This window comes from Balaenoptera musculus, chromosome 8 (assembly GCF_009873245.2).
Source record: "Balaenoptera musculus isolate JJ_BM4_2016_0621 chromosome 8, mBalMus1.pri.v3, whole genome shotgun sequence".
NCBI classification, from domain to species: domain Eukaryota; kingdom Metazoa; phylum Chordata; class Mammalia; order Artiodactyla; family Balaenopteridae; genus Balaenoptera; species Balaenoptera musculus.
The window spans coordinates 57663830-57690044 of NC_045792.1; the positions used below are offsets into that span (position 1 = coordinate 57663830).

The window sequence follows — 26215 nt, forward strand, 5'->3', positions numbered from 1 at the left end:
TCTTTCCCATTAGTGTTGAAATATGTCCTTTCCTGCCTTTTTTTTTTTTTTTTTTTTTTTTCTTTTTTGGCCACACCACGCAGCACGCGGGGATCTTAGTTCCTCGACCAGGGATTGAACCCGCTCCCCCTGCAGTGGATGCGCGGAGTCTTAACCACTGGACCACCAGAGAAGAGCCTCTGTCTTTTAAAACCATACCAAAAACACCAAAAGAACCTGGAATTAACTAAAAACCCTCTCTCCCTGGAGCCTGAGGGCCCACCAGCTATTACCTGGCACAGTCAGGCTTCTGCAGGAAGCTCAGCCCACTGGGACTTGGCTCTGCTCTCGCCACATCCCTGTGTCGGCTAGCCAGGGGACGCTAGTCCTGACCCTGCAGCAGCGCCTGGCCTTGTGACCCACCCTGCTCCCCACACTCTCGTCCTTCCCTGGCTTCCAGGATGCTGCACTCTCCTGCTTGCTTTCCTTCCCACCTTTTTGGGCCTTCCCTGAGCTCTCTCCCTGGAACGTGCTCCCTCCCAGTCCAGTCCTGGTGCAAATGCCCATCTGAGTGCTTCCAGGTATCCTCGTAGCCCAGGTTTGTCTCTCGAGCGCCGCGGGCCTTCACATGCAGGTGCCTCAGGACATCCCGTGGGTCTGCATCACTGCTCCCCACCCAGCTGGCCCTAATCCCGTGAGCCACATCCCGGCACCAAGCCCTAGCAGTTCTGTCCTCTGTCCCAGGAGTCTTTCCATCGCCCCCGCAAACCCCTGCTCCTCCGTCTCGTCTGGATGGCTGCAACAGCCTCCTGTGGATCCCTGCTCCCACGGCTCCTCCACCCTCCACAGTGGTCAGGAATGAGCTGGCCAGTCATACTTTTTCCCCTTCCTGAATGCTCTAGAGGCTCTTGGGCATCCCTGGCATAGGGCCAGTGGCTTCCAAGAGCCCATGTGGCTGCCTTCTGCTGCCACCCCCAGCCCAGCCTTCACACCTTAGTCACTCTGTACTTGCAGCTTCTCCAGCTCCTCGTATTTTCATTGCCGTCCGGCCTTTGTACATGCTGTTCCCTCTCTGTGGAACACAGCTCCCCTTCCCACATTCTCCAGCCCTCAATATGCCTTACTTACCCCATCCATGTGCCAGGCTCCACTTCCTCTAGAGGTGTGCTGTCCAATACAGGAGCCACTAGCCACATGTGGTTATCAAGCCCTTGAAATATGCTACTTCATATTAAGATGTGCTTTAAGTGTATTTTACATACCACATTTCAAAGCAAAAAAATGGTTCATTCATAATTTTTATACTGATTTTATATTGAAATGAAAGTATTTTATATATACTGGTTTAAGTAAAATACATTGTCGATATCATTTAAAATAAGTTCACTTGTTCCTTTTTACTTGTTAAAATGTGGCTCTTAGAAAAATTTTAATTACATACGTGGAGCACACTCTATTTCCGTTGGACAGCACTGCTTCTAGAGCCTTCAGTGAGAACCAGGTGACCTGAGAGGCCTCCTCCGGCCCCACTTCAGCTGCTGCCTGGTGTCCACCTGCCAAACAGCAGGCGCTGCCAGGGGAGGGATGGCCTGTCCCACACACGGAGCCCGACACAGAACTATTCACTGAATGGGCAGACCTGAGAAGAGACACAGGGAAAAAGAAGCTCCTCATGACACTACTTTCCCACCTTTTATTATTCAACAAATGGATGGGCGTGGAGACACAAGGGTGGGACAACAGCAAAGTTTCAATAAATAAGAGAAATGGGGACAGCAGTGGGCCCATGCCTGCACAGCCCCACATAAATAACGAGGTTGCTGAGCCAGAGTGGAGACGCGGGCTGGGCAGTCGCCCGCACTGCCCAGGCCAGGGGACGATCACACCAACACCACAGGGACACAGAAACCACGGAGGCCAGAAGCCTCACCCCTTACCCTCCAAAGCGCCTGAGATCTTGTGGGTGGCTGGGCAGGCTGGGGCTCTGTACCACAGCCCTGCCCAGGTCAAGTCTGTTTTTTCAATTTCAATAAAAACAGCAGGGTCAGGGGCAGGCACGTGCATTATGCCCCTTCTGTAGGCAGAGCCATGGATGGGCAGCTCCATGGGAGCCTTGAAGGTGGTGGCCCTGAAGCAGCAAAAACGGGGCCAGATAAAACTACTAGTGGGAGGGGTGGCAAGGGGTCAAGCTCTCCATCTACACGACCCAGCCCAGAGCCTGCAAGATGCTGGAAGGCCCTGGGCACCGAGACGCCACTCTCTCCCTGCTTCACAGTCAGAAGAATTGGGACCCAGTAATGGCCAGGGGCTTGCCCAGGATTAGAACCCAGGAACTCGGTTCCTAGCTCATGGCTTTTTGTTGACCCCTCCCTTTGCAGGACCTGTCAGAAAGGAGGGGGAGGTCCCCTCTACAGAGGCAAGGGGTGGCTCATCACTAAGGCGTGGAGCCAGGGGGGCCAGGTGGAGGGCCCCTCCCCACCACTGAGGCCTAGCCACCCGGTGGTGCAGAGGACCCTGTGGGCTCCTAGGATCCAGCCAGGGCAGGGCACGGTGTCAGGGACATCCTGCAGGGAAGGAAATGGGCGGCAGGGACGGGAGGGGCTCTCAACCTGCTCCTGCACACAGCACCCGCCGGCTGGCTGGCCTGCCTCCTCACTGGGGTGGACGCTCCCACCTCCAGGTCTTGGCCTTGGCTGTTCTGTCTGCTGGGCCATTCTGGATCCTCACTGGCTCAGCTGCAGCTCTACCTCCTCCAGGAAGCCTTCAGAACCTCCCAGGGCAGGGCTGCAGTGTCCTCAGACGAGACAGCCCCTCAGATGACCAGGTTGCTCTCACTCAGCCGGACCACATAGCGGTTCTCCTGGGGGGCAGGGGTGAGGGGTCAGAGCTGTCAGGGGGCTTCTGGACTCCAAGAAAGTAGCCCTCTGTACCTCCACCCCTGCCCCATCTGCAGTTGGGGTTGGCACAGGTGCCAACAGACACCTTTCCCCTCTGGTCCTCACCTCGGCCTTGTTCTCTGCTGGGGGCTTCAGCCATTTAGGGTGGCTTCCACCACTTCCCAGCAGTGCCCGCTGCTCACTGGAGAGGCCACATCGTGGGGAGTCAGGGAGATCACCCCCTGAGGGCCCGGCCTCCGTGATGGTCTTCACCTCTGAGGCCACTGAACTCGTCCGCTGCTCAGGAATTCGGGCCACACGGAACCTGTGAGGAGAGGTAGTGCGATCATCCTCCATTAGAGGAGGGACCCCAGGTGTGGAGGGCGCAGCACCCGCCAGGGTCACACAGCAAGTTCATGGGTCAGAGCCTGAGCCCTCCCCACGTCTTCCCACCCACTGACAAGCTCCCAACACCTCCCGACACTAGGCTGCAGGTGGACAGGCTCTTAGCCTGAGGCGGCGCAGGTGTGATGGGGGCTATGACCCTGCCCTGGGGGCCCAAGGACTCCATGTGAGAGAGCATAGCTGGGAAGACTTGGCTTTTCCCTGGCCACCCCCGCTGCAAAGAGGCCCACTGAGGCCAGGAAGGGTGAGGCCACCACTGAACCACTGTTCATGGATCAGGCTAGGGCCCTGCCTCCCCCAGAGCTGTCATGTCATGTCGTGGCACCCTGCTGTGTCTATGCCCTCCTCACCTGCCCACAGACAAGATGGTGATCTCGCCCTGGCGTCCTGCCTTGGCCCCGACCTTGGGCGCCCTGGCTGGGTTGGGCAGGAGTCTGGGAGTAGGAGTGGCGGCAGCTGCAGCCTCGGGGGACAGCAGCACCTCGGGCCACTTCTGGCTACAACGGGAGCAGCAGGGGCCAGAGAGTGAGGCCAGGCCCTGCACGGTGTGGAGGTGGTGGTGTGGGCAGACGTGCGGCATGCTGGGTGGGCCCGGCGGCAGCCTGTGGAAGACACAGGTGGGAGCGGTCACTGGGGCAGGGCAGGCCCAGGAGACCCCAGGAGGTAGTGAAGGGGAGCGGGGTGACAGGAGGGGCAACATACCCAAGTGGTGAGTCCCCAGGAGGCAGGCTGATTACCTGTGGTTTGGGGCCCTCCTTGCCCACCTGCCCACTTACCTGGGCAGAGGCCTGTGGCTGGTCTGCGCCAGCTGTTTGCTGTGATACTCCTTCAGCAGCTCCTCCAGGGCCGCTGCATTCTCTGTGGGCAGCTGTAGTCAGAACCCGGCTCTGGGCTGTGAGGGACACTCCCCCCAGCCTCCTGCCCCAGCACAAATCCCCCTACCTACCCGCCACCCCCTCGCTGGCCCAGGCTGTGTGCCTTTTCCTCCACCTCTCACCAGGCAAGAGCAGGCAGAGAGGCGGCAGCCTCATGAACCACAGTGGTCAGAGAGGGGCACGCTGGCCTGAGGTATCCCGGCGGGAGGGGCAGAGCAGAGCTCTGGGAGGGATGGGGTCAGACCTCCCCCCTCACCTTTCTTCTCCGTGATCAGGCGCACCAGGACCCCAATGGTGTCCTCATTGGCGTCCTCAGTCTGGTAGGCAGGGTTGACCCCTGGGGAAGAGCAGAGAACCATGATCCTAGGGAAGGAGGCAGGGGCACACTCTGGGCTCACAGGCTACACCAGGACATGGCAGCAGAGGGCGCCCCTGGCCTGGGTGTATGCGTACCTAAGGGCCTCAGCTCTGATTCTGAGCCCATTATCACCTTCACTACTTGGCATCATTGCTCCCTGCACCCAGCAGCACCAGGGGCTTAGTGGTTTCAGGGCCATCTGAACTCCACCGTCCCTGCAGAGTGTGTGGGATGAGGGAACCAGCCTCTCTCAGGGCCTGCCCTCTCCTCTCTTTAGCCTCAGGGAGCTGTGGGCTGCCTCTCTGCCCAGAACCTCCGACAGCCCCGGCAAACTCTGCCATCCCAGGCCTATCACCTCCCTGCACACCGCCCTGTCGGTATAACTAACTGAGGACCCGAACCTCAAGGGCATGAGAATGAGCCATGCAATCATTCCTGGGCCAGCAGCAAACAGAACTCCTAGGACTTGCACCCAGGCAGTAGCCAACAGTTAAAGGGAGTCCTAGGCCAGGAAAACAAGTGCAGTTCCAGGCAAAATGGCCTGAGTTGCCACTTTCCTGCCTGCCTAAAGTGCCTGTCCCCCTCCTGCCCCCTGCAGGCTGCAGTGTCAGAGGTTGAAAATGGCGCTGGCATGGCAGGCGCCGGCATGGCAGGCGCCATTCTATCTTGACTTGGCCCCCAAGTTCTGTGAGCAGTGTATGTGCATGTGGGATCCCGGCCCTACTGGCCCTCGGGGGACAGCGCAGGGGGGTAAGGGGAAGAAGAAAAGGGACCCAGGGCCCTGGGGTAGGGGCAGGAGGAACATGTCTCTCCCTCTGGTTCCAGGGCTCGTAACTCAAACCACAGCCTGGAGCTGAAACCTGAGCCTCTCATGGTCCCCCGTCCAGGACAGCTGCCCTGCCAGCCCTTCAGGCCAGAGGTCGGAGGTCACCCTGAGTACCCAGAAAGCAGTCCAACCCTTGAACCACACACACAACTGCAGCCCCTGAGGAGTCCAGGCCCTTACACCTGGGTAGGGCCTCACACAGGGAGGGAATCCCACTAAAGCCACTTGACCTCCGCTCTGCCTCTGCTCCGCCCGTTGCCACCTCGGGCCACCTCACCCTTCCTTCCACTTTGTCAGTCCGCGGTGTCTCCTCTGCGGCCCACGTGCGGCACCTCTGGGAAACTCTCCCGAGTAGCCCTCTGCAGGCCCCTCCCCGTCAGACCCTCCAGACCAAGTAGGTTCTCAGCCTGCGCCCTCTGGCCTCCCCACCCAGCCCCAGGCTGGGCCTCACCGCTGCCTCCGCCTCCAGGGCCAGGCCCGACCTCCTTGTGGGCCGTGCAGTGGTAGCCCTTCCGCTTGAGCAGGTTACACACCAGGATGCCTAGCAGCCCCATGAGGCAGAAGATGGGCACAATGGCAATAACCGCGTACTGGGCAGCCGTCTCCTCAGGGCTGCCCGCCCGCGTGCTGTTCCCAGGCTGCCGCGTCTCCCCTGCGCCGCTCGCCCCTGCTGCCACCTCCACGCCACGTCGGGCCCGTCGTCCCCGCTCTGAGCACCACGGAGGATGGAGGCATGGAGGAAAGACAGAGGCAGAGAGAAACACACTCAGAGAGGCCCAGGGCCCGGGTTACTGTGGGCAGGGGTCGGGGCGGTGGGTGGTACCGGCATGTCCAGAGCACCCACTCTCCACCATGGTGGGGAAGTAAAGGGCAACTCACCCCCTCCTTTTTGGCCATCTGACCAGTCAGCCAGCCTGAGCAAGGCCTCCTCAGCCCTCAGGATGGCCAGACCCTGAGGCCTCTGTCCACCCCTCATGATGGGTCAGAGGGGTGAACAAAAGGCAACGGTGCACATGCCTGGGCACAGCGACACCGGATCCCGCCTCCCCACAGCCTGACCCATGAGTTAGTTGCCTCAGAAGGTGACCAACTCAACAGGTGAGAGGAGGTGCATGTGTGTAAGCGTATGTGCTCACACTCAGCTACATGGGTTGTTTCGAGGGGATAAGGACAGGAGACCGGTCGGGATGTGAGCCCCCAGCTGTGGCAGCCACCTGCTGGACAGTCTCTGCCACTCAAAGGCGGGGTGAGAAGACACAGCCAGTGGACCTGCTGGACACCCTGTGGCTGCACACCCTCCCCTGGGCTAGGGGTGCGAGGACCCCACTGCCCCAGACGGACACTGCGGGACCCTTGGGCTTAAGCTCGCCAGACCCCTCCCCACACATACCCCGCCAGTCCTAGCCACCACCTGCCACTCACCGTAACAGCCGCGAGTACCCAGGGGTGTCCAGGAGCACGGCTGACAGGGAACACGGGGGACCTCTGACAGGGCAAACCACCTGCAGGGAGGGAAGATGTTACTGAAGCCCAAAAACTATCCTTAAGAGAGGCTGGACCTTCCTACTGGGCACCCTCACTGGTCCTGACCCACCCCATTTCACAGATGGGAAGACCGCGGCCCACTCAAGAGGTGAGTGAGGCTGGGATCCCAGGATCTCAAGTCCTGGTCACCTAGTCATGAACACCCACACCCCACCCCATGGCTCACCCAGGCTGGCAGTTTCCACATAGTGTGTCTCGAGTTGCCGTGCCCACCTGGGCCTCCAGCCTCCCTCGAGGGCTGCAGCGGGAGTGCGGCTGGCAAGGGCTAGAGCCCCAGGAAGCTGAGAAGGTGCCTGGGGGGCAGGACCTGCATAATGTGCCCTGCCCTGGTTCCTGCAGGAGGGAAAGAGTGAGAACAAAGCCAGGAGCCAGGCCTGAGGTCCCTGCCCCTGGCCCTCAACAGTCTTCCCAGGAGAGGTGGATGGGCAGGGCGAGCTCACCAGGTTGGGCTCCTCGCCAGGTGGGCACGGCCAAGGAGTTGTTGATGTTGCAGTGGCCAGAGGCCAGGGCAACAGCTGGAAGAAAAGAGGGCAGGACACACTGAGGGAGCGGAAAGCACTGGGACATGGCATCTCTGGGGCCACCTACCCCCCACCCACTTTCAGTCACCCCAGGCACAAGGGCCACCAATATACAGGGCCACCCCCAGGCTTTGGGGACACTCTCTAACCTCAATCCCTTGTGCTACAAGTAAAATCTGCCTGTCCCAGACCTGCTGCATTGCCATTGCCTAGGCAAGGGGAGAACCACATCTGCTTCTGGAAAGTGCTGAAACGCCTCAGACAGGGCCAGATCAGGATCTTGAGCCCCTGGGTCTGTGAGTCACGCCCTTCTAGCTAACCAGGATGATGAGGAGGAAATTCTTCCAAATTCCTCTCTCAGGTTCCGCCCCCCTTCCTGCTGCCTTGGTCCCCACACCACAGCTGAAAATGTCATTAACCAGCCTCAGTTCATCATCCCTGGGGCCGAGGCTGCAGATGGTGCCTCGGGGCCTCAGCTGAGTCTCTGGGACCACATCCTCCTCCGTGACCTTCCCACAACACAAGGCCAGCCCGTTCACACCCTGGGACCCACACAGGGCATGACAGGCCCCAAAGGAAGGATCTTCTCCATTTGTGTCCTCCCCCTATTCCTCTCGGAGCTCCCTCTCTTCCCATTCCAGGTGTGAACTATCTGCCCTGAATCCTGCCCGCAGGGGAGATCCCCCAGTCCTCCAGTTGGGCCCCAGTTTGGGGCAGGCACAGTGTAGAGCCAGCTACCCTGAAGGGCAGAGGGAGTGTCACACGGGAGGTGCTAGAGACCTCCTCAGGCCCTAGACCCGGCTCCAGCACGTGCCAAACACTGAGAGGCCAACGGCACCAGGAGCACGTGGGGCAGGAGGCACTTCCTAGGGTCAGACTGCCTCGATTCTTCAAAAGAAGAGCCACAAAGACAACCCTCAGAATGGGAGAAAATATTTTCAAATGAAGCAACTGACAAAGGATTAATCTCCAAGATTTATAAGCAGCTCATGCAGCTCAATAACAAAAAAACAAACAACCCAATCCAAAAATGGGCAGAAGACCTAAATAGACATTTCTCCAAAGAAGATATCAGATTGCCAACAGACACATGAAAGAATGCTCAACATCATTAATCATTAGAGAAATGCAAATCAAAACTACAATGAGGGGCTTCCCTGGTGGCGCAGTGGTTGAGAGTCTGCCTGCCAATGCAGGGAACACGGGTTCGAGCCCTGGTCTGGGAGGATCCCACATGCCGCGGAGCAACTGGGCCCGTGAGCCACAGCTACTGAGCCTGCGCGTCTGGAGCCTGTGCTCCGCAACAAGAGAGGCCGCGACAGTGAGAGGCCCGCGCACCGCGATGAAGAGTGGCCCCCGCTCGCCGCAACTAGAGAAAGCCCTCCCACAGAAACGAAGACCCGACACAGCCAAAATAAAAATAAATAAATAAATTAAAATCTTTAAAAAAAAAAAAAAAACTACAATGAGATATCATCTCACACCGGTCAGAATGGCCATCATCAAAAATCTAGAAACAATAAATGCTGGAGAGGGTGTGGAGAAAAGGGAACACTCTTGCACTGTTGGGAATGTAAACTGATACAGCCACTATGGAGAACAGTATAGAGGTTCCTTAAAAAACTAAAAATAGAACTACCATACGACCCAGCAATCCCACTACTGGGCATATACCCTGAGAAAACCATAATTCAAAAAGAGTCATGTACCACAATGTTCATTGCAGCTCTATTTACAATAGCCAGGACATGGAAGCAACCTAAGTGTCCATCATCGGATGAATGGATAAAGAAGATGTGGCACATATATACAATGGAATATTACTCAGCCATAAAAAGAAACGAAATGGAGGTATTTGTAGTGAGGTGGATGGAGTTAGAGTCTGTCATACAGAGTGAAGAAAGTCAGAAAGAGAAAAACAAATACAGTATGCTAACACATATATATGGAATCTAAGGAAAAAAAAAAAAAAGGTCATGAAGAACCTAGTGGCAAGACGGGAATAGAGACACAGACCTACTAGAGAATGGACTTGAGGATATTGGGAGGGGGAGGGGTAAGATGTGACAGGGTGAGAGAGTGGCATGGACATATATACACTACCAAATGTAAAATAGATAGCTAGTGGGAAGCAGCCGCATAGCACAGGGAGATCAGCTTGGTGCTTTGTGACCACCTAGAGGGGTTGGGATAGGGAGAGTGGAGGGAGGGAGACGCAAGAGGGAAGAAATATGGGAACATATGTAGATGTATAACTGATTCACTTTGTTATAAAGCAGAAAACTAACACACCATTGTAAGCAATTATACTCCATAAAGATGTTTGTAAGCAATTATACTCCAATAAAGATGTTAAAAAAAAAAAAAAAAAAAAGAAGATCCAGGTAACCAACCCCAGCACCCGCCGGGGCAAGAGGTTCCTGAGCGCAGGGCTCAGGACTCACCTTCCCCATGGTCCCATCCCCAACTCACCACAAGGAGGCAGGATAGGGGCCAGTGCGGTGGGCTCAGCTTCATCCTCAAGCCCCAGTGGGTCGCCAGCCTCAGGCAGATGGAGGGGAGGCTCAGACGGAGACGGGACAGGCAGGCAGGCAGGCAGCTGCCGTCCTCCCAGTGCTCCTTCCAGGACGGGGCTGGACAGGAACATCGAGAGGTGTCACCAGGCGGGCAGAATGCTGGGGCGGCTTGGCCTACACTCACCGGCCCTGCCCTCTGGTCCACTGCAGGTCCTAGCAGAGGTGGGGGCACCCTATCTGGGGCCAGCCTCCCAGGGCAGCTTCCCAGAGGAGGAAGGGCTTCCTGCCTCTTCCATAAACAGCCAGCTGCCCTAGGCCCGGGCAGGGGAGCAGGGGAGGAAGGAAGCCTACAGCCTCAGCCCCGAGGGTGGGAGGAACGAGAGCACTGACAGCGACCCCACGCCCGGCCTCCCCGCTTGCATCCCCAGCTCTCAGGCTCCTGCCTCTCAGAACTCCTTGGGGCCCACAAGCATGCCCGCCTCTCCTGCTTCTCTGCCTTCACTCTTGCTGTTTCTGCTCCAAGGAAGGCCTTTTCCGCCACACTTCAAAGCCCAACACAAAGGCCTCTTGTTGTGGAAGCCTCTCTAGACTTCCATTTCCCCAAAGCTCCCCCACCCCCAACCCCATCACAGTGCTGGTCCTCCCACAGGTCCCACAGGTCCCACGGTCCCGCCCGGCAGACTTCTCCAGAGATCTGGGATGTGTCTGACTGCATCTCTTGAGCCGCGGGCAGACCTGTAGGGGTGGGAGTGGCAGCCAGCATTCAAGACTTCTGTCTTCTCTTGGGCACCTGCTGTGTGCTGGGCACTGCCCTCAGCACGGGAAAAGGTATGAACAAGACAGGCGCTGTCCTCAGGGAGCTCACACCCCAGGGGAGACCAACGACCAACAGATAAACAGTGAGCGTCCCGTGCCAGATGGAAGGAAGTGCCAAGAAACCAAATAAGGCATGTGAGGGCACAGAGGGTGACGGGCACGGGCCTGAAGCTGAGCCCCCAGGCTCAAGGGTGTGGCCTCCTCTGTAGAAAAGTCTCCAGCCAGTAGACGAGGTTGGAAGAGCAGGAAGAAAAATTTGGATTGCACAAAAGGGATAGTGGCAGAAAAAGGGAGTTCAATGACCTCTTTCCAGGAGGCCTGTCTCCAGGCTCAGGAGGGTGAGAGAGGGGTGTATATGGAGGGCCTCAGGTACAGGCCACAGGCAGCCTCTGACCCCCAAGGGGCAGCCTTGAGCAGCCAAGCCCAGCATGTTGAGGGGGCCCTGCCTAGAACCCCGGGGCTGTCTGATGCCCAGCCTGGCAGGAGAAGCACTGCCTGCAGTAAGTAAACCCCAGGTCACGGAAGAGCCGAGAGCTCCTTGGCCTACAGGCGGCCCGGACTTCCCACCAGGAAAAGGAGCCAGAGGAAACTGATCCGGCTGCATGTGGGCCTGGCCTGGCACAGACCTTGGCGGGCCAGGGGTTTGAATTACACCCAGGGGAGGGGCTGGGGCAGTGGTCACACTATCCTCGGGACTGTCCAGGTCACTGGCAGTGGCTCTTGGCCCAAGGCCAGCTCAGGGGAAAACCTGGGACAGAAGGTCCAGCCACAGAGTAGAGTGAAGGCTGCACCCTGGCAGTCAGCACCCAACAGGTGGCATCCTCTGACCCATCCTCCACCGGTCCCTCCTCCAACATGGTCACAAGTGTCCCCCCTGCCCAGGCCCAGTTCCTACTCAAGCCCATCTCTCCATGGCCCCCTCCTTGGTTCTTCATGGGAGCTCACCCACAGACTTGACCACGAGCCCCAAGAACTCAGGCCGGCCCCGTAGCCCTGTCCAGCCCCCAGATCCAGCACCCGTCCATATCCCCAGGGTGGGCCAGAGAGCTGGGGCAGGGGTGGAAAGTAAAGAGGACCCAACAGCCACCGAGGAGAGACTCCCCCCTAGTCCCACCCCTGGCCGTGACTGGCACCTGCTGGGTGACCTGAGCCCACAGGGAGGGGCTGTGCAGCTGCTCACCTCCAGACAGACAGGGAGCTATGATCTCAAGACTTCGAGGAGGAAAATGGGGTCCAAAGGCCCAGACTCAAAGCCAGCGAGGGCCCACTCAGGCACATTCACAGACGCTTGCTGCCTAGCGCCCTGACGCCTTCTAATTATGTGCCTTCTAATTACCCCAAACCAGCACTTACTCCAGTCTGGCTGCCCGAGTCTCTGCTTACAGCAGCTCCCCCGGCCCCCACAATCAGCCTGAGCCCCCAGAGGACCTGCCCAGTCAGGCAGCCGCTGGCCTCCACCCAGAACACCCCTGCACGCACGTGGACCCCTGCTGCTCTGACTCCCCTCTGCGCCTTCTCCCCACCCAGCCTCCGGCACCTATGCTCTGAGCCCTGGAAACCTGACTGAAAAGCAAGTTCAGATCAAGCCCCTTGGCTGGGGGAGGGGAGTCTGAGAAGGCTCCATCCCCACCCCTCTGCCTTCCAGAAGGCAGGGCAATCAGTGACCTTCCAAAGCCCTGCACCTCGGGGCACCTCCTGAGGGCTTCCTGGGGGAGGGCTGTCAAAGATGGGCAGACCCTCAGGCCGCAGTGGTGGCGGTCTTCTCTGGCCTCAGGGCTCCTGGCAGAGGAGAACCACCCTTCAAGGCCCCAGGGGCAGAGAAGGAAGTTAGCTTAGAGGCCACTCCTCCCTGAAATCTCAGCCTGGGGCCTGTTCCCACTGTCACCAACTCCCTGGGGGACCTGAGCCCCTGCTTCACCTTGCTGGGTCACAGTTTCCTCACCTGCAAGATGGGGATGTTTATGTCCCAGAGCAAGGCTGTCATGAGGTTTAAATGAGGTAACGAGCCTGACATAGGTCATGTGATTTCCTCCCTGTCACCCCTTCTTTCCCTCTCCACCTCCCACCAAGGCTTATAACTGTTTGTTTGCTTACTTGTTTATTGCTTGCCCCCGCCCCCCTCCACCAGACAGCAGCGAGGGCAGGGATGTCTGTCTCACCCACCACAAAACCCTGCCCCGGTGTCTGGAGCCGGAGGCCTCTGAGAAAACAGGTTCACGGGGGCGTGGGGTGGGGGGAGGGGTTCCTCACGCTCAGCCCATCCCCACCCTCCAAAAAAACTGCCCTAACAATTAGAACCAGAAATTCCCTGGAAGAAAGCCAACTAGCAAAGCTGTGACCAGGGTCCCAGTGGGAGGTGCCAGAGCCCCAGGGAGGTGCAGCCCCCCCCCCACCCCCGGAGGCCTCAGAGAAAGAGGAAGCTGTGTCACCACCCGGGGCCTCCTCAGGCCTCAGCAGCTTCCCCTTTCCCAGAACTGAAGCTCATGGGGTCACCCAGCCCCAGCCTGGGGCCCCATCTCCACGCATTCCCTCTCCAGCCTCACCCGCCTCCGTGGTGGCCTCCTCCGAGGGTCTCCCACGGCTCCATGCTCACCCCACCCCTCGCCTGCCCCCTGGCCTCCTCCCTGGCCTCCACTTCAGCCCCCCCGCAGCTTAGGCGTCTCAACACCCAGATCTGACCCCTGTCCCTCCCCACAACTCCAGCCACTCTGAGCTTCTTTCTGTCCCCCACACTTGCCTCTCTCACCTGGCACTGGTACCTGCTGTTTCCTCTGCCCAGAAACCCCTCCCATCACCCAACTGACAGCTACCCTTCCTTCAGAGCTTAGCTCGAAGTCACTTCCTCCTGGAAGCCCCCAACCAGCACCTCACTTGTGCAGTTCTCGCCCTGGGTGTGACCAGGCTACGCACCCAGCCCTTCCCCACTGACGTGCTGCCCCCGTGCAGGGTGCCCAGCACGTGAATAGGTATGTGCTGAACCAGGGGGATCAGAAAAGGCACTCAGGAGAGGGTCCACCTTCTCCCAAGGTCAAGAGGGCCAGGGAGCAGGCTGACGATTAACAGCCTAGAGGCTGGGCTCGGGGTGGGGGATTGAACCCGGATCTAAAGCCCTTGCCTGACTTGGGGAGAACCAGCCTTCCTTGCTCTGCTCTTCACTGGGTCTGTGGCTGTGGACCCCACCCCCATTCCCCATCCCTCAGAGGGCTGTTGTGAGGCCGAGAGAAAGCACATTAAATGCTCAGCACAGAGCCCGACACAGAGCAGGCCCTCAGTAAGCATTCACCGTGCCTCAGATTCCCCACGTGTAAATCGTGGAGGGGGTTATGGCACACACTCGATGGGAGGTACGAGGTACAAACGAGATTCTCTTATGTTTATGTACAATGCTTGGCGTGGAGCCTGGTACACGAGAGGTGCCCGATGAGCCACACTGACAATCTGGGGGGTGGGAGGGGTAGGAAGGGAGAGGAAAGGTTGGTGGGCAGAGCCCAGGTCACACCAAGCTTAGGCTGCAAGCTGAGAAGCCTGCATTTCCCCCAGGGCCTTGAAGGGTTAGCGGGGGAGGGAGAGGTAAGGAACAACTTTCATCTCAGAGGGCTTGCTGGGCTGCCTGCCAAGTGAGGCAGGGCTGGGGAGACGGAGGTGGGAAGCAGGTACCCACCTGGAGCAGGGGGTGGGGGGCAGGTATTTCTGTTTCCCAGCCAGTGGCTTGACAGCCTGGGGACCTCCCTGCAGCCTCCAGGGGCTAGGGTTGCCTGGAAACACAGCTGGACACAGGCCTTTCTCGGCAGTGGCTGCACCCTAGGCAGGAAGACAAAGGCCGCCCATCAATAGAGAAATCCAGGTTAGCAAGGAAGCCAGTGGTTCCTTGGCAACTGGGGCTGAAGTAGGGCAGTGCCCACAGTGGGCGGTAGTGAGGACAGCTAGGCATTGCCTCCTTTTCATCCTCCGCCCTCACAGGGAAGGGAACAGACTCCCATTGCCTCGGGCCAGGCCCTCATCCTGGGTTGCCTCCACTCCTCACAGGAGAGGTGAGCGTCCCTGCTTCACCCTTGGGTAACTGAGGTTGTGGCAGGTCACCCAGCCGGGGGGGGGGGGGGGGGGGGGGGGGGGGGGGGGGGGGGGGGGGGGAGGTAAAGCGGGGGTGGAGCCCAGGCCTACCTGACAGCTTCCCACCTCACTCTGGCCCCTCCTACCCACGAGCCTGGCCCAGGGCCTGGCGCAAAACAGATGTTCTGAGCGTTTGCCAACCTGATGGCAGAGACTAGGGAGCTGGCGGCACACAGGAGGCGGCTCACCTGAAAAACTATTACAAATCACGTGGGCAGGCGCCAGGGAAGGAGGTACTGCCGCCATGGGGGTCTCTGGGGCCTCTGAGGTTTCCTGCATCCATACTCATTTGCATAGTGCCCTAGCCTACCACAGCTCCAGTAGGAAAAGGCACTGGGACCTGTGAGAAGCAGGAAGCCCAGGGAAGGAGGAAGAGGAAGATCGCAGGGTAGAGCCCAGCTCCCTAGGGACTAATGCGGGGCTGGGAGCCCAGAGATGTGCAGAGGCTGCCTCAGGGCCACTCAGTGAGAAGGGCTCCCCCATTCCCACCCCCAGCCAAGCCTCAGGCAGCCAAGATCTCCCAGGTCACAACCCTGGGGTGAGGACTCCAGGCACACCAGGCAGCAGCTGCTCCCTGGCCCCCGACCAGGCCTGGGCTTAGAAGGCTCAGGGGTGTGAGGTGGGCAGGTGGGGCTGAGCGGGCTAATTGGCCCTTGAGGCTAAGAAAAGGGCTGAAGCAGCCAGACAGGGCCCACCCAGCCCCTCCCAGTCTGGGTGCAGATGCAATCCCTGCCCCCTCCCTGGCCTAAGCCTGGGGCTGGGGGGTGTGGCAGGGGCCCAAACTAGACAGTTCTCTCTGAGGCAGAGCTGGGGCTCCCCAACACCCCTCACTAAGAACCTACTACATGCCCATTCCCTTACCAGGCCTCAAAGACAGAGTTCCAGGCTTCACAAATGAAGAAACTGAGATTCAGAGTAGTACCCTGTAACCACTTGGTCTGAAAGGAGACAAGGTTTCCCCATGCGGAGTGGGGACAGGCAGCTGGCAGCCCCTGCTCTTGCCACCCCAGACCTGGCATTCCCGCTGCTCCCACACGCCCTGCTCCAGCCCAGCACCCAAGCACTCAGAACCAGAGCCTTCCTGCAGGGAGGCTGCACCAGTTCCCAGGACAGGATGGCAAAGCGCTAATGAGGGCTGGAGGACACCCCCACTGCCCACCAGCTCTCACCACTGCTACCCTTCTTCTTCCGAGAAGCCACCTTTGCCTCCTGCCCAGCCGTGCATCTGTACCGATCACTGTGCAGGGCGCCCAGGGAGTTGCTCAGTCCAGACCAGGCTGACTTGGGAGAGCTTTGAAAAGAGACTGAGGGAGATCACAGGCACCAGTCTGCCCTGTTCTCCGACCCCTCCAGACTCAAGGTGCTGGGGAAAGAGACTCCCCCTGCCCCCAGCAATCCCAGGTCAGGCCCTAACCAACAGAGCCTGAGGATGGAGGTTCAGCCTGAAGGGGAGGCTGGACCCGGAGCAGTCACACCTGGGTTCAAGCTCTAGGTCATCACTTAGGAGCTCTGTGACCTTGGGCAAGTTACTTACCCACCCTGAGCTTCAGGGTCCTCCCTGCAAAACACGGGTTCTGGTCCCTGTCTCCAGGGATGCTGAGGGGATAAACGGAGCCCACTGTAAGCAATACTGGTCAGGTCCTGGCCTGACCAGGCCTCTCCTGAGCACCAGTCCTCAACAGCCCACAAGGGCCAGAGGAGGAGCCAAGCTCAGAACCAAGCAGCATCCAACCAAGGTCACCCAGTGGCTCGGGAGCAGGCAAGAGTGCTTGGGGAACCCAACATCGGTCCCAACAGCATGGGTGGATGAGTCCTGGACTCGCCAGGTGGACCCTGGGTGCCCATTCCCCAGCCCTTACACAGGCCTGTGTCCACCTGCTCCCACGCCAACTGAAGCCACAGTCAGGAAGGCGAGGGGTGCTGAGCAGTCAGGACCCAGCCCTACATCCCTGAACTTGTTTCCGTCTCTGTGATTTGGGACAACTGTGCCTGTCCAGCTGACCTCCTGGCATGGCTGGAGGATCCATGGTTCATCAGGGAACAACGACTCTTCTTACAATCAGGCCTCAGCCCAGGTGCCACCTCCTGCAGGAAGCCTTCCCAGTCTCCCTGTCAGGGTGGACCCGCCCCTCTCCTGGCCCCTTCAGCCATCATTGTTCGAAGTCCCCCTCAGGGAGGGAGGCAGCAAGTGCACGCAGGAGGCGGGGCACGGCTCCATCCCTGCGCTCACTGCTCCTTCTTACCGTGAGGGTGTCCAGGTCCAAGTTAGGTCCCTCCTTCTGGAAGCCCTCCTTCCTTCTCTCTCCACTCACACACTCAGACCCTGCCTCTAACCGGCTGCAGAGGCCCCTCCATCCCTCTCCTGTGCCAAGTAGCCAGGGCACACACTCATAGCCACATGGGCGGTTTATTTATAGAGCACTCATCTTTCCCAGCGTGGCCTGGGAAAAAGCTCTGGCCTTCCAGGCAAACATACCTGGGTTAGGATCCCAGTGACACTGGAGTCTTGCAAGTCCCTGACCCATCTCTGGGCCCTCTTCTCAATGCCTGTACCTGGATGGGGCTGCTGATGACCTGGGCATGAGGCTGAGGATGAGAGCCTCATGGTCCTACCCAGGGCTGAACACAGAGCAGGGATGCAGCATCGGCACCTCCGTCTTCCCTGCCACCCCAGCTGGGTGCTAAGGTCTGCCAGAGGTCATGTCCCAATCCTGAGTTGGGGTGGTGGGGGGGGGCTGCTGGCTGATCTCAGGCAAAATGTCTCCCCCTCTGGTGCAGCCCTCCTGCCTAACCTGGCAGAAGGGCTGGCCCTATAACGGAGGGAGTGGGCCTGAGCAGCCCTACCACCACTTCCTCCTCCCCCTGCAGGTAGCCAGCCTGGTCCTTCTTTGAAAACTGACGCCAGAGTTGTCAGACAACCCTCGCTAGGCACCAGGTGGGAGGCGGAGATGGGGCTGGGGGCTGGGCACGAGCTTGAGTGCCAGAGTCCAGCACCAGTGACTGTGTGACTCAGACTAGGACTGGACCCTTCTGCCCGCTGAGTCTGGGCTCCCCATTGAGCAGCTTGGGAAAGAAGGGGATGCCCTGCTAGTGCTGCTGCAAGGAGCCCTGCACCCAGGGCCTAACACACATTAGGGCCTCAGGGGGGAGCGTCCTCTGCTGGCCCAGAATGAGAACTTTGCCTGAGGAGCCCAGGGCAAGCACCAAACTGGCCCCTACACACAGGAGTGGCCTTGAGTTTTTGCCCCTAACCCCCAGCACACACTCGGGAGCACTGGAGACCCTGGGTACCAACCTCCCTGTGCATCCTAGCACACAGTAGGCCCTCAGCCTACGATGGCTACCCTTCCCCAGGAAGAGGCCAGGCCAACACAGATATGGCAGCAGGAGAGGAGAGGCTGTTGGCCAGGCCGGCCCCACCCAGCTGGGCGTGCGGTGCCCATGAGGACCCCACCCCTGTGCCTATTCCCAGAGGTGAGGGGGGACATGTGGCACATGGACCGCACAATGAAGAAGGACTAACGCTGGGCTGGGAGGGCTTCCTGGGGGAGGCGGTGAGGCTGGGGCTGTACCCTGAATGGTCAGGAGGGTTCTAGAAAGGGGAGACAGCAAATGCAAAGGCAGAGTACAACCAAGGCATCTGGTAGGGAGGGATGAGGGTGAAAATGTAAAGTTCAAAAGGGTCCTAGAAGGAAAACCTCGATGCTAGGATGAGGAGTCTGGACTATATTTTGCAGGCAAACAGTACAAGTTACCTTAGGGAGGCCACTCTGGCGCCGTGTGTGAGGGAACTGGAAACGGAGGCAGAGAGGCCAACACAGGAGTCTGGGCAAGGACAGCAAGGCCCGAGCTGGAACCTAAGAGGCACCCTGATTTTGCGAAGGCATGTCTCGGGCCTGCTTCCAGTCCTGGGCCACGTCCAGTCTGCTGGGGGATGTGTGGCAGGACAGAAGGTAGGTTCCCTGTCTGGAGGGTGAGAGGCAGAATATCAGGGTTGTGCGGGGCCTTGGTAAGTCCCAGCACTTTTCAGAACCTCGTCTCTCCCTCTGTAAAATGAGGCTGACCCTATGAGCAGGGGAAGGGGGCTGAAAGCTTCCCCTCCTTGGCCAGAAATGGGCACCTGCCTCCAGCAACTGTCACACGAGTCCCAACTGGGGCCACATTGGAAACGCAGCCGGGCCCCACCACCATCCCTGTGGTCCAGGCGGCCCAAGTTCCCAAAAAGGTTTGGCTTGGGCAGGGCACAGGGTGGGGCTGGGACCAGAAGAGGAGGTTAACCCTTGGTTAACCCTTCCCCTCTCCCTCCCCTTTCAGGGCCCTGAGCTATTTCCACCTCTTTGCTGGGGATGGAAATAACTCAGGCTCAGCCCCAGAAGACCAAGACAGCTATTCTGATCAGCCCCAAGAAGCACAACTCGGGCTTCCCTGGTGGCGCAGTGGTTGGGAGTCTGCCTGCCAATGCAGGGGACACGGGTTCGAGCCCTGGTCTGGGAAGATCCCACATGCCGCGGAGCAACTAGGCCCGTGAGCCACAATTACTGAGCCTGCGCGTCTGGAGCCTGTGCTCCGCAACAAGAGAGGTCTCGATGATGAGAGGCCCGCGCACCGCGATGAAGAGTGGCCCCCACTTGCCACAATTAGAGAAAGCCCTAGCACAGAAACGAAGACCCAACACAGCCATACATAAATAAATAAATAAATAACCCCCCCCCCCGCAAAAAAGTTTAAGATTGCCTCCTTTAAAAAAAAAAAAAAAAAAGAAGAAGCACAACTCTAGTCATTCCAGAGAGGACAGAGGGACACCCGGATCCCCAGCTCCAGCTCTCGGCAAAGCAGCAGCTGTGGGCAGAGCTAGCAGGGGCCTCAGGGAAGAATGGGGACACTGAGGCCCTGAGAGGGTAGGCACAAGCTCAAGGTCACTCCTAGCCTGTCCCTCGACCCCTGCAGTGTGTGGGTGGATTGGGGAAAGTACCCCTAGAACAACTCTGAGCAGGGGCATAGGGCCTCTCAGGTATGGTGAAGGTCAAGTGGGACTCTCAGTTCTCCTGCCACTCTTGGAGCCTGGGCTATGCTGCTGACTCCCAACATTCTTCAGAGCCACATGGATGCTCCCAAAACCAGTTACAGGCTCTAGAAGGCAGGAGACAGGACTTTCTGGTGACCTCTGTCTAGGAGGTGAGAGCTAGGGGGAGGGAGGAGGAGGAGGAACAGGAAGACCACGTAACCCAGCCACCCCTAATGTTCTAGACATATATACACCATACTCAGAACTCACAATGGCACACCCTGCCGAGGCCATGTTGCCAGCCTGCATTTGAGAGAAGGAAGCCCAGATAAGCCATGAGCAGATATTAGGAAGGGGAGTGGCCCTCTCCAAGCATCTTACAGGGCTTCAGGCGCAGGAGACCTGAATTCCAGTCCTGGCACTGTCCTGACTCTGTGTGACCTTGGGCAAGTCACTTTGCTTCTCTGAGGTTCTGTTTCCTTCTCTGAAAAACAGTCATCACATCCCAGAACTACTGTGAGGATTCAACAAGAGCACACCATAAAGCATTCAGCATAGCACCTGGCACTGTCTCCCCTACTCTCTCCCCGACCCAGAATGCAATCAAGGTTTTCAGAGGGTGACAGGAGAGAACTTCCAGATCCTTCAGCAGGTGTCTCCTCACCTCTCCTGGGCTAGGGAGCCTGATTTCCATTCCACTTTGCATGAACCCAAGAGACCCTTTTGTGTGGGTGGAGGCCTCAGGAGGGTCTAGCCCAGATGCTGAAGAGGCCCTGCTCCAGCTCTCCAAAGCAGAGACGACTCATGCCCCCAGGAACATGCCCCCGCTCCCCCCAAGAAGGGAACTGAAAAAAGGAGATGGGGACCAGAGAAGTCAATGTCTATGGGTCAGAATTTTCGGCTTGATCTGAGGAGCTGTGCTTCCAACCCTGTCACCAGCACCTGGGCACAGCCCCTGGGCCACTTTGTCCCCAGCAGACAGCCTGCCCCCACCCCCTACTGCAGTCTTTCTGCCTGAAGGGAGGTAGGGGAGAACAGAGACAGTTGACAGTTGACCCCAAAACAACACAGGATCCCGAAGTGATGATTCACAGTCCATTCACAGCCCAACACCTCAGTGTGCAAACAGGGAAACTGAGGCCCAGCGAGGGCGGGCGGGATCTGAGAGCAAGAATATGCCTGGGCCCAGTGAGAATACAGGTTACCAGGAACAGAGCTTAGCCAGGCCTCTCGGACTGTGTGTGTGTGTGTGTGTGTGTGTGTGTGTGTGTAACCTCAGGGGCCCTCAGCTGCTGCCAGACGTATCACCCCACCAGATGCCCCTCAGCCTTGGCCCCTCTCCCTCTGCCAGGGCAAGTCACTCAGGGTCCACCCCCCTCACTAAACTGAGCTCCTGAGGGACGCCCTCTTGGGGACAGTCCTGGAGAGACCTTTGTCCCCTCCCTGGCCCCTCTCCTTCCAGCCCCCATCTGCTAGTAGGTGTTTGAGGTCCCTCCTCTTTCCGCCTCTTACTCATTTCCCTGAGGTGCAGACGCGGACACGGGCGGACACACACACACACACACTGCACTACTTGACCCCACAGCACACTATGACTCCAGTGCTTCAGGGGCTGGTTCTCACAGTCACTTGGGGTTCCTCTCCCTCTATACCATGTTCACTCACGTTCATGAGGGCCCTGACCCTGCCCTGGTCACACCCCAGGCTACACACACACTCAGTGACCCCAGTAACCCGGGGTCTCACTCACAGTGGGCTGGGGTCACGGTCACCCTTAGTGACCCGGGGTGTCTCTCTCACACAGTCACACGCACACACTCTGCTTGTCACAGACACACAGAGCCCCTCGGTGTCTCCCCCTCGGCCCGACGTCACCGCCCAGTGTCCGGGCCACACGTTCGCCTTGGCTGGGCCGCCTCACGCGCCGTGTCACCCACAGTCACGGGCTGACACCGTTTAGAACCCCCCCTCCGGCCTCCCCGCGCCGCAGCCACACTGAGGAGCCGCCGTCCCGCCCCGCACCCCGTCCTGGTCTCAGTCCAAGTATCCCAGGCCGGGGCGTCTCTGGGGCCCGCCGGCTCCTCAAACTGCAAGTTCCGCCGCCGCCTCCCCCTCACGCACGGCCGGGCCTGGAGCCGCGGCCGGAGGACGCACAGGTCCCCGGGCAGGGGGCTCAGAGACGGGCGGGGGTCCGTGCGCGGAAGGCGCCGGGACAAGACGCGGGGGCGGGGGGGGCGCGGCGCCCGGGCTGCGGCATCCGCCGCGCCGGCGAACTTCCTCAGAGACGCTGGGAGGCAGGGGGCGCCGCTCGGGCCCGCATCCCTCTGGCCCCGGCCTCCGGGATTGGACTCCGGGCTGGGACTCCGCGCGTGCTCCTTACCTGGCCGCCCCGAGGCAGCTCCAGCAGCCCAGCTCCCAGGCCGACGCGGTGCCCGAGCCCGGCTCGGCGAGCGCACGGGCGACCGCGCAGCTTGCGCGCCTTTTGAATGAATCGCCGCCTGGTCCGGGAAGGCGCGCAGCCCCGCCCCCGCGCGTCACGGCCGCCGGCCCCGCCTCCGACGTCAGAGCCCAGGTTCGCGACCCCCGCCCCCCGCCCCTGGAGACCGCCATGGGGCTGGCGCTCTGCAGCCAGGCCGTGCTGCTCTGTGTCGCCATCTCTCGCGCTCCCCTGGAACTGCAGGGGGCTGCGCCGGACAAGGTCTCTCGGATCAGCCCCTTCTGGGCTCCAAACCAATAAAGAAGGGGTTGCAAGATGCAAGATAGACTGGAGACTTGGATGCTACTCTGAGACCTGTCACCATTGCCAGTGCTAACGGGGCCACCACTGTCCCTCCCTGGGTCTCGTTTTCCTCCTGGAAATTGGCAGCCAGGGACAACGACCTCACTTTGCCTTGTTGAAGAGGCCCAGGTCCACCCGCAGAAACCCCACCTAGTTGTTGAGAAAGGCCTGGTGAAAGTGAATCTATAATGGAGGCCCACTTGGTGGTCTCCTGCCCATTCTTCAGGGCCCAGCCCAAACCTCCTTCCTCCAGGAGGCCTTTCCTGTCTCCATTCCCCGCCCCTCCCCTCTCTGCCAGGATAGTTAGTCCCTCCTTCCAGCAGGATAGATGATACACTGCTGTCCCTTCCCTACCACCAGCTGTCCCACCCTGCTGATTCCCAATGCCAGCCATCAGGGTGCCCAGCAGGGTGTGACTAAGGACCCCAGGGCACTTATTCATATTGTATTCCCAGCTCTGTGAATCGAATCGTGCCCCTTGGAGCTGTGCCATATGGTGGGCCAGAACTGGAGGCAGCAGCTCAAGAGCCAGGGTTTCCCCCACTCAGTACCATTCAGGGGATCCCAGGTGGCCCTCCCAGGACAGCAGGGCTGGGAGGAGATGCAGACAGTAGGGAGGGCCTTATGCTTGGGGGGGCAGAGGCCTGGCTGGGATCAGGATAATCACAGCTCATGGCAGAGGTGGAGGAAGGTAAATAAGTTGTTAGGGATACATTATGAGGGGAGGTGAAAAATTCTAAATAAACTGTCATAGCATCTGAGCCATGGGGTGAGGGGGTGGGAAAGGTCAGGTCTCCAGGGTCCAGGAGATCCCAGGAGGAGAACTGGACACCTGCAGAGGGAGGGGGAAAGGGGAAGAGTTTCCATTTCCTTGGGCCAGGCCCAGGTTGTGCGGGAAGGGCAGAAAGAGCTCCAGGTCACTGATGTTGGGATCATAGCACCAGCCAGGCCCCTTGTATGTCAACGGACACCCCCAGGGCTAGGTCAGGGGTGATCCCAGGGTCACATATCCCACATCCGAGCCCACAGAAGGAGTCCAGAGAAGATCCATGCTGGGGACCTGCTGAGGGGGCTAGAGCAGCCAGGATGCTCTCTATCCCTGCAAATGTTTTCTTTGTAAGGGGACCTTCTATGCCCCAGTTCCAAGTACTGGAGTTCAAATGGTGGCATTTCACATGCACCCAGTAGACCAAATGGGGATATGCTTTTTGGTCAAGGAGCACTGGCTATTAATCAGACATCCTATAGAGGGTCCAGGCCTGTCTCTACTACCAGCTCTCAAATCCTTCCCCAACTCAGCTTCCCCATCTGAAAATTAGGCTGCCAAACTTGTTGCCTGGAGGTCATTCCAGTTCTCTGTGGGAGGAGGCGATCTGCCTGACGTGGCCAAGTGGGAAGGGTGAGCAGCCACCAGAGACAGAAGAAATGACCAGGGATGGAGGGGCCGAGGCAGTCCCTCCTGTCCTCTGAACCACAGCAAGCTGCAGCTGGGACCCTGCCCAAGAGTCTGGGAACATTTAGCCGTTACAGTGAGGAGACAGGGAAGGGGTTGTGGAGGCTGCGGGAGAGATTTAGATCGGCTTTTTATGGAGGTTGGAGAACCACAGGCTCGAGAACAAAGGACTCTCAGAATCACAGGCTTTTAAAACTCCTGGCATCTCAGATGGATCTACGGAATCTTAGCATTACAAGCCCTGAGCTCAAGGACCTCAGAGACGATCTCGTTGAACCTCTCATAGTGCAGCCAGAGAAGTGAGCCCAGAGAAGGCCCACACCTCATCCTAGGTGGCACAGCACAATAAGCTGGGATGAGCTGTGGTGATCCAGAGACAGGGACATGGACTCCATGTCCCACTGAGACTCTCCCCGAGGTGGGGTGGGGATCCTGGGCCACAGGATTAGAGGAAGGGGGGTGTCTGCAGGGGATCTGAGCAGATGGCAGCCTCTGGGGTTATGGACCAGAAATGGTGGTGCCCTCTGCTGGCTACCCTTAAATTCCAACGTGGACGTCCAAAGCAAGAGGAAATGTCCCAGCTCAGATTTAAATTTCAAAACTCTGCACTTGGCTAACCCCCCAACTGGCCAAGTTCTACCTCAGAAGGTGGGCTGTCCTCCTGTGTTTGTGCCTTAGCTCCAGGGGGAGGGTGGGCTTGGTTTAAGGAAAAACTGGGGTTGGGAGGCCAGGGTGGGGCTCAGCTTGGGGCAGGAGCTGAGCTGGGGCTGCTAGGCCTGAGAGCTGGGTTCTGTCCACATTTAGGTCCAGACCCTGGCTTGGGTCTGGAATCCCACTGGGGTTGGGCTTTGGTGTCACACAGTTAGGGGTCAAGTCCTAGTTCTGCAATTGTCAGGTTGTATGGCCTTAAGCTAGTGACTTCACCTCTCTGAGTGCAAGCTCACCTGCCCAGGGTGTTGTGAGGATCTGCTGAGACTCCGTTTGGGGGATACCAGCTTATTCTAGGCTGCTGGGCTCAGAACCCCCATCTGCTCCCTCTGGTCCCCCACCCTCAAGTGTTTGCCCTGTGTCTCTCCACAGCCCAGCATCTGGGCTCTGCCCCCATTTCTCCCTGAGGCCTGCACGTTGTCCCCTCCCCGTTCAGCCCTGCATCCTGCCCCTGACCCAGCCCCTTCACTTGCCTTTTCCAGGCAGGGCTCCTCATTGGCCATAATGGGCCCAAAATAGCACTTCCCCTTGCCGCTTCCTGCAACCTGGCCTGTGGCTTAAGGTCTGTGAGGACAGAAGAGAGACTTGGTGTTTGGCAGGCATGCAAAAGATGTGAAGAGCTCTCAGAGGTCACCTGGGTAAACTTTCTTTTCTGACCACAGGAACTCTTCCTGCCTGGTTCTCCTGTACACCCACCCCAGCCTCAATGCTGCCTTGCTGTGTGATATTAGGTAAGTCTCTATCCCTTTCTGTGCCTCATCTTCCTTGTGAGGTAGACGTCTACCTAAACCCTGCTGTTTGTCCCTAGCCCAAGGAAACACCTGGAGAACCCCCTTGGAGAGGAGATGGCTTTTGGCCCTGACTCTCTCTTCTGAAGTCAGGACATCCTTCCCAGGGCTGGTCTGAGGAACGTGAGCCAGATACCTCAAGAGTGACTGGATGTGTCTCTGGCTGCTCAGACTCTGTGTCCTGTCCTTCAGCCACCCCATGTGACTGCCCTGCCTCTCTTCTATGAGGCACAGAGACCTGAGTAGACAGATCACATGTGAATCCAGGCTCTACTGCTTAGTAGGCAGGTGACCTTGAGGAAGGCTTTTAACCTCTCTGTACCTCAGTTTCCTCATCTGAAAAGGATGATAATAATGGTACCAACCTCCCAGGACCACTGAGGATTAAACCGGATGATCCATGCTCCTGGCTTGCAGCAAACAATAAATGGGAGCTGGGGCTATTGTTTTGTGACATTCAAGACCTGGAGGGGGATCCCAACTGAATTCTCTAGATTTAATTAAATACTTATTGAGCACCTGCTGTGCGTCAGGCACTGCAGGTGGCCTGGGGATGGAGCAATGAACAAAATGTCCCCCCTCCTGGAGCTCACATTCTGGCTTCCCTGCCTTTTCCTCTTTCCCCTCTGCTCCAGCTGGGCCTACACCTCAGACC

At 58.7% G+C, this 26215-nt stretch overlaps 1 protein-coding gene across 6 annotated transcripts; it reads right to left on the minus strand.

Moving 5' to 3' along the window:
- Positions 1–1566: 1566 nt before the first annotated feature.
- Positions 1567–22311, minus strand: RELT (RELT TNF receptor). 6 transcript variants are annotated; one of them, XM_036861961.1, is made up of 12 exons: positions 22213–22311; positions 14379–14518; positions 9858–10018; positions 7305–7379; positions 7031–7197; positions 6742–6821; positions 5771–6028; positions 4392–4472; positions 4037–4118; positions 3611–3862; positions 2982–3180; positions 1567–2839 (listed from the first exon to the last, which is right to left on the minus strand). In XM_036861961.1, exons 3-12 carry the CDS (start codon positions 9900–9902, stop codon positions 2792–2794), a joined length of 1287 nt encoding a protein of 428 aa, XP_036717856.1. In that variant the 5' UTR covers positions 9903–10018; positions 14379–14518; positions 22213–22311; the 3' UTR covers positions 1567–2791. The 6 variants fall into 6 exon arrangements, with proteins under 6 accessions (XP_036717856.1, XP_036717859.1, XP_036717858.1 ...); XM_036861964.1 differs by lacking the exon at positions 14379–14518 and adding an exon at positions 18583–18793; XM_036861963.1 differs by lacking the exon at positions 22213–22311 and adding an exon at positions 15016–15445.
- Positions 22312–26215: the final 3904 nt, after the last annotated feature.

Coding starts and splice junctions, on each gene's coding strand:
- RELT (XM_036861960.1), bottom strand. CDS start 10,664: ATGCTGGCTGCCACTCCCACCCCTACAG. Junction 6,822..7,030: donor TGTGGAAACTGCCAGCCTGG/GTGAGCCATGGG, acceptor CCCTCCCTGCAG/GTGGTTTGCCCTGTCAGAGG. Junction 4,473..5,770: donor CCCTGGAGGCGGAGGCAGCG/GTGAGGCCCAGC, acceptor GCTCTTCCCCAG/GGGTCAACCCTGCCTACCAG.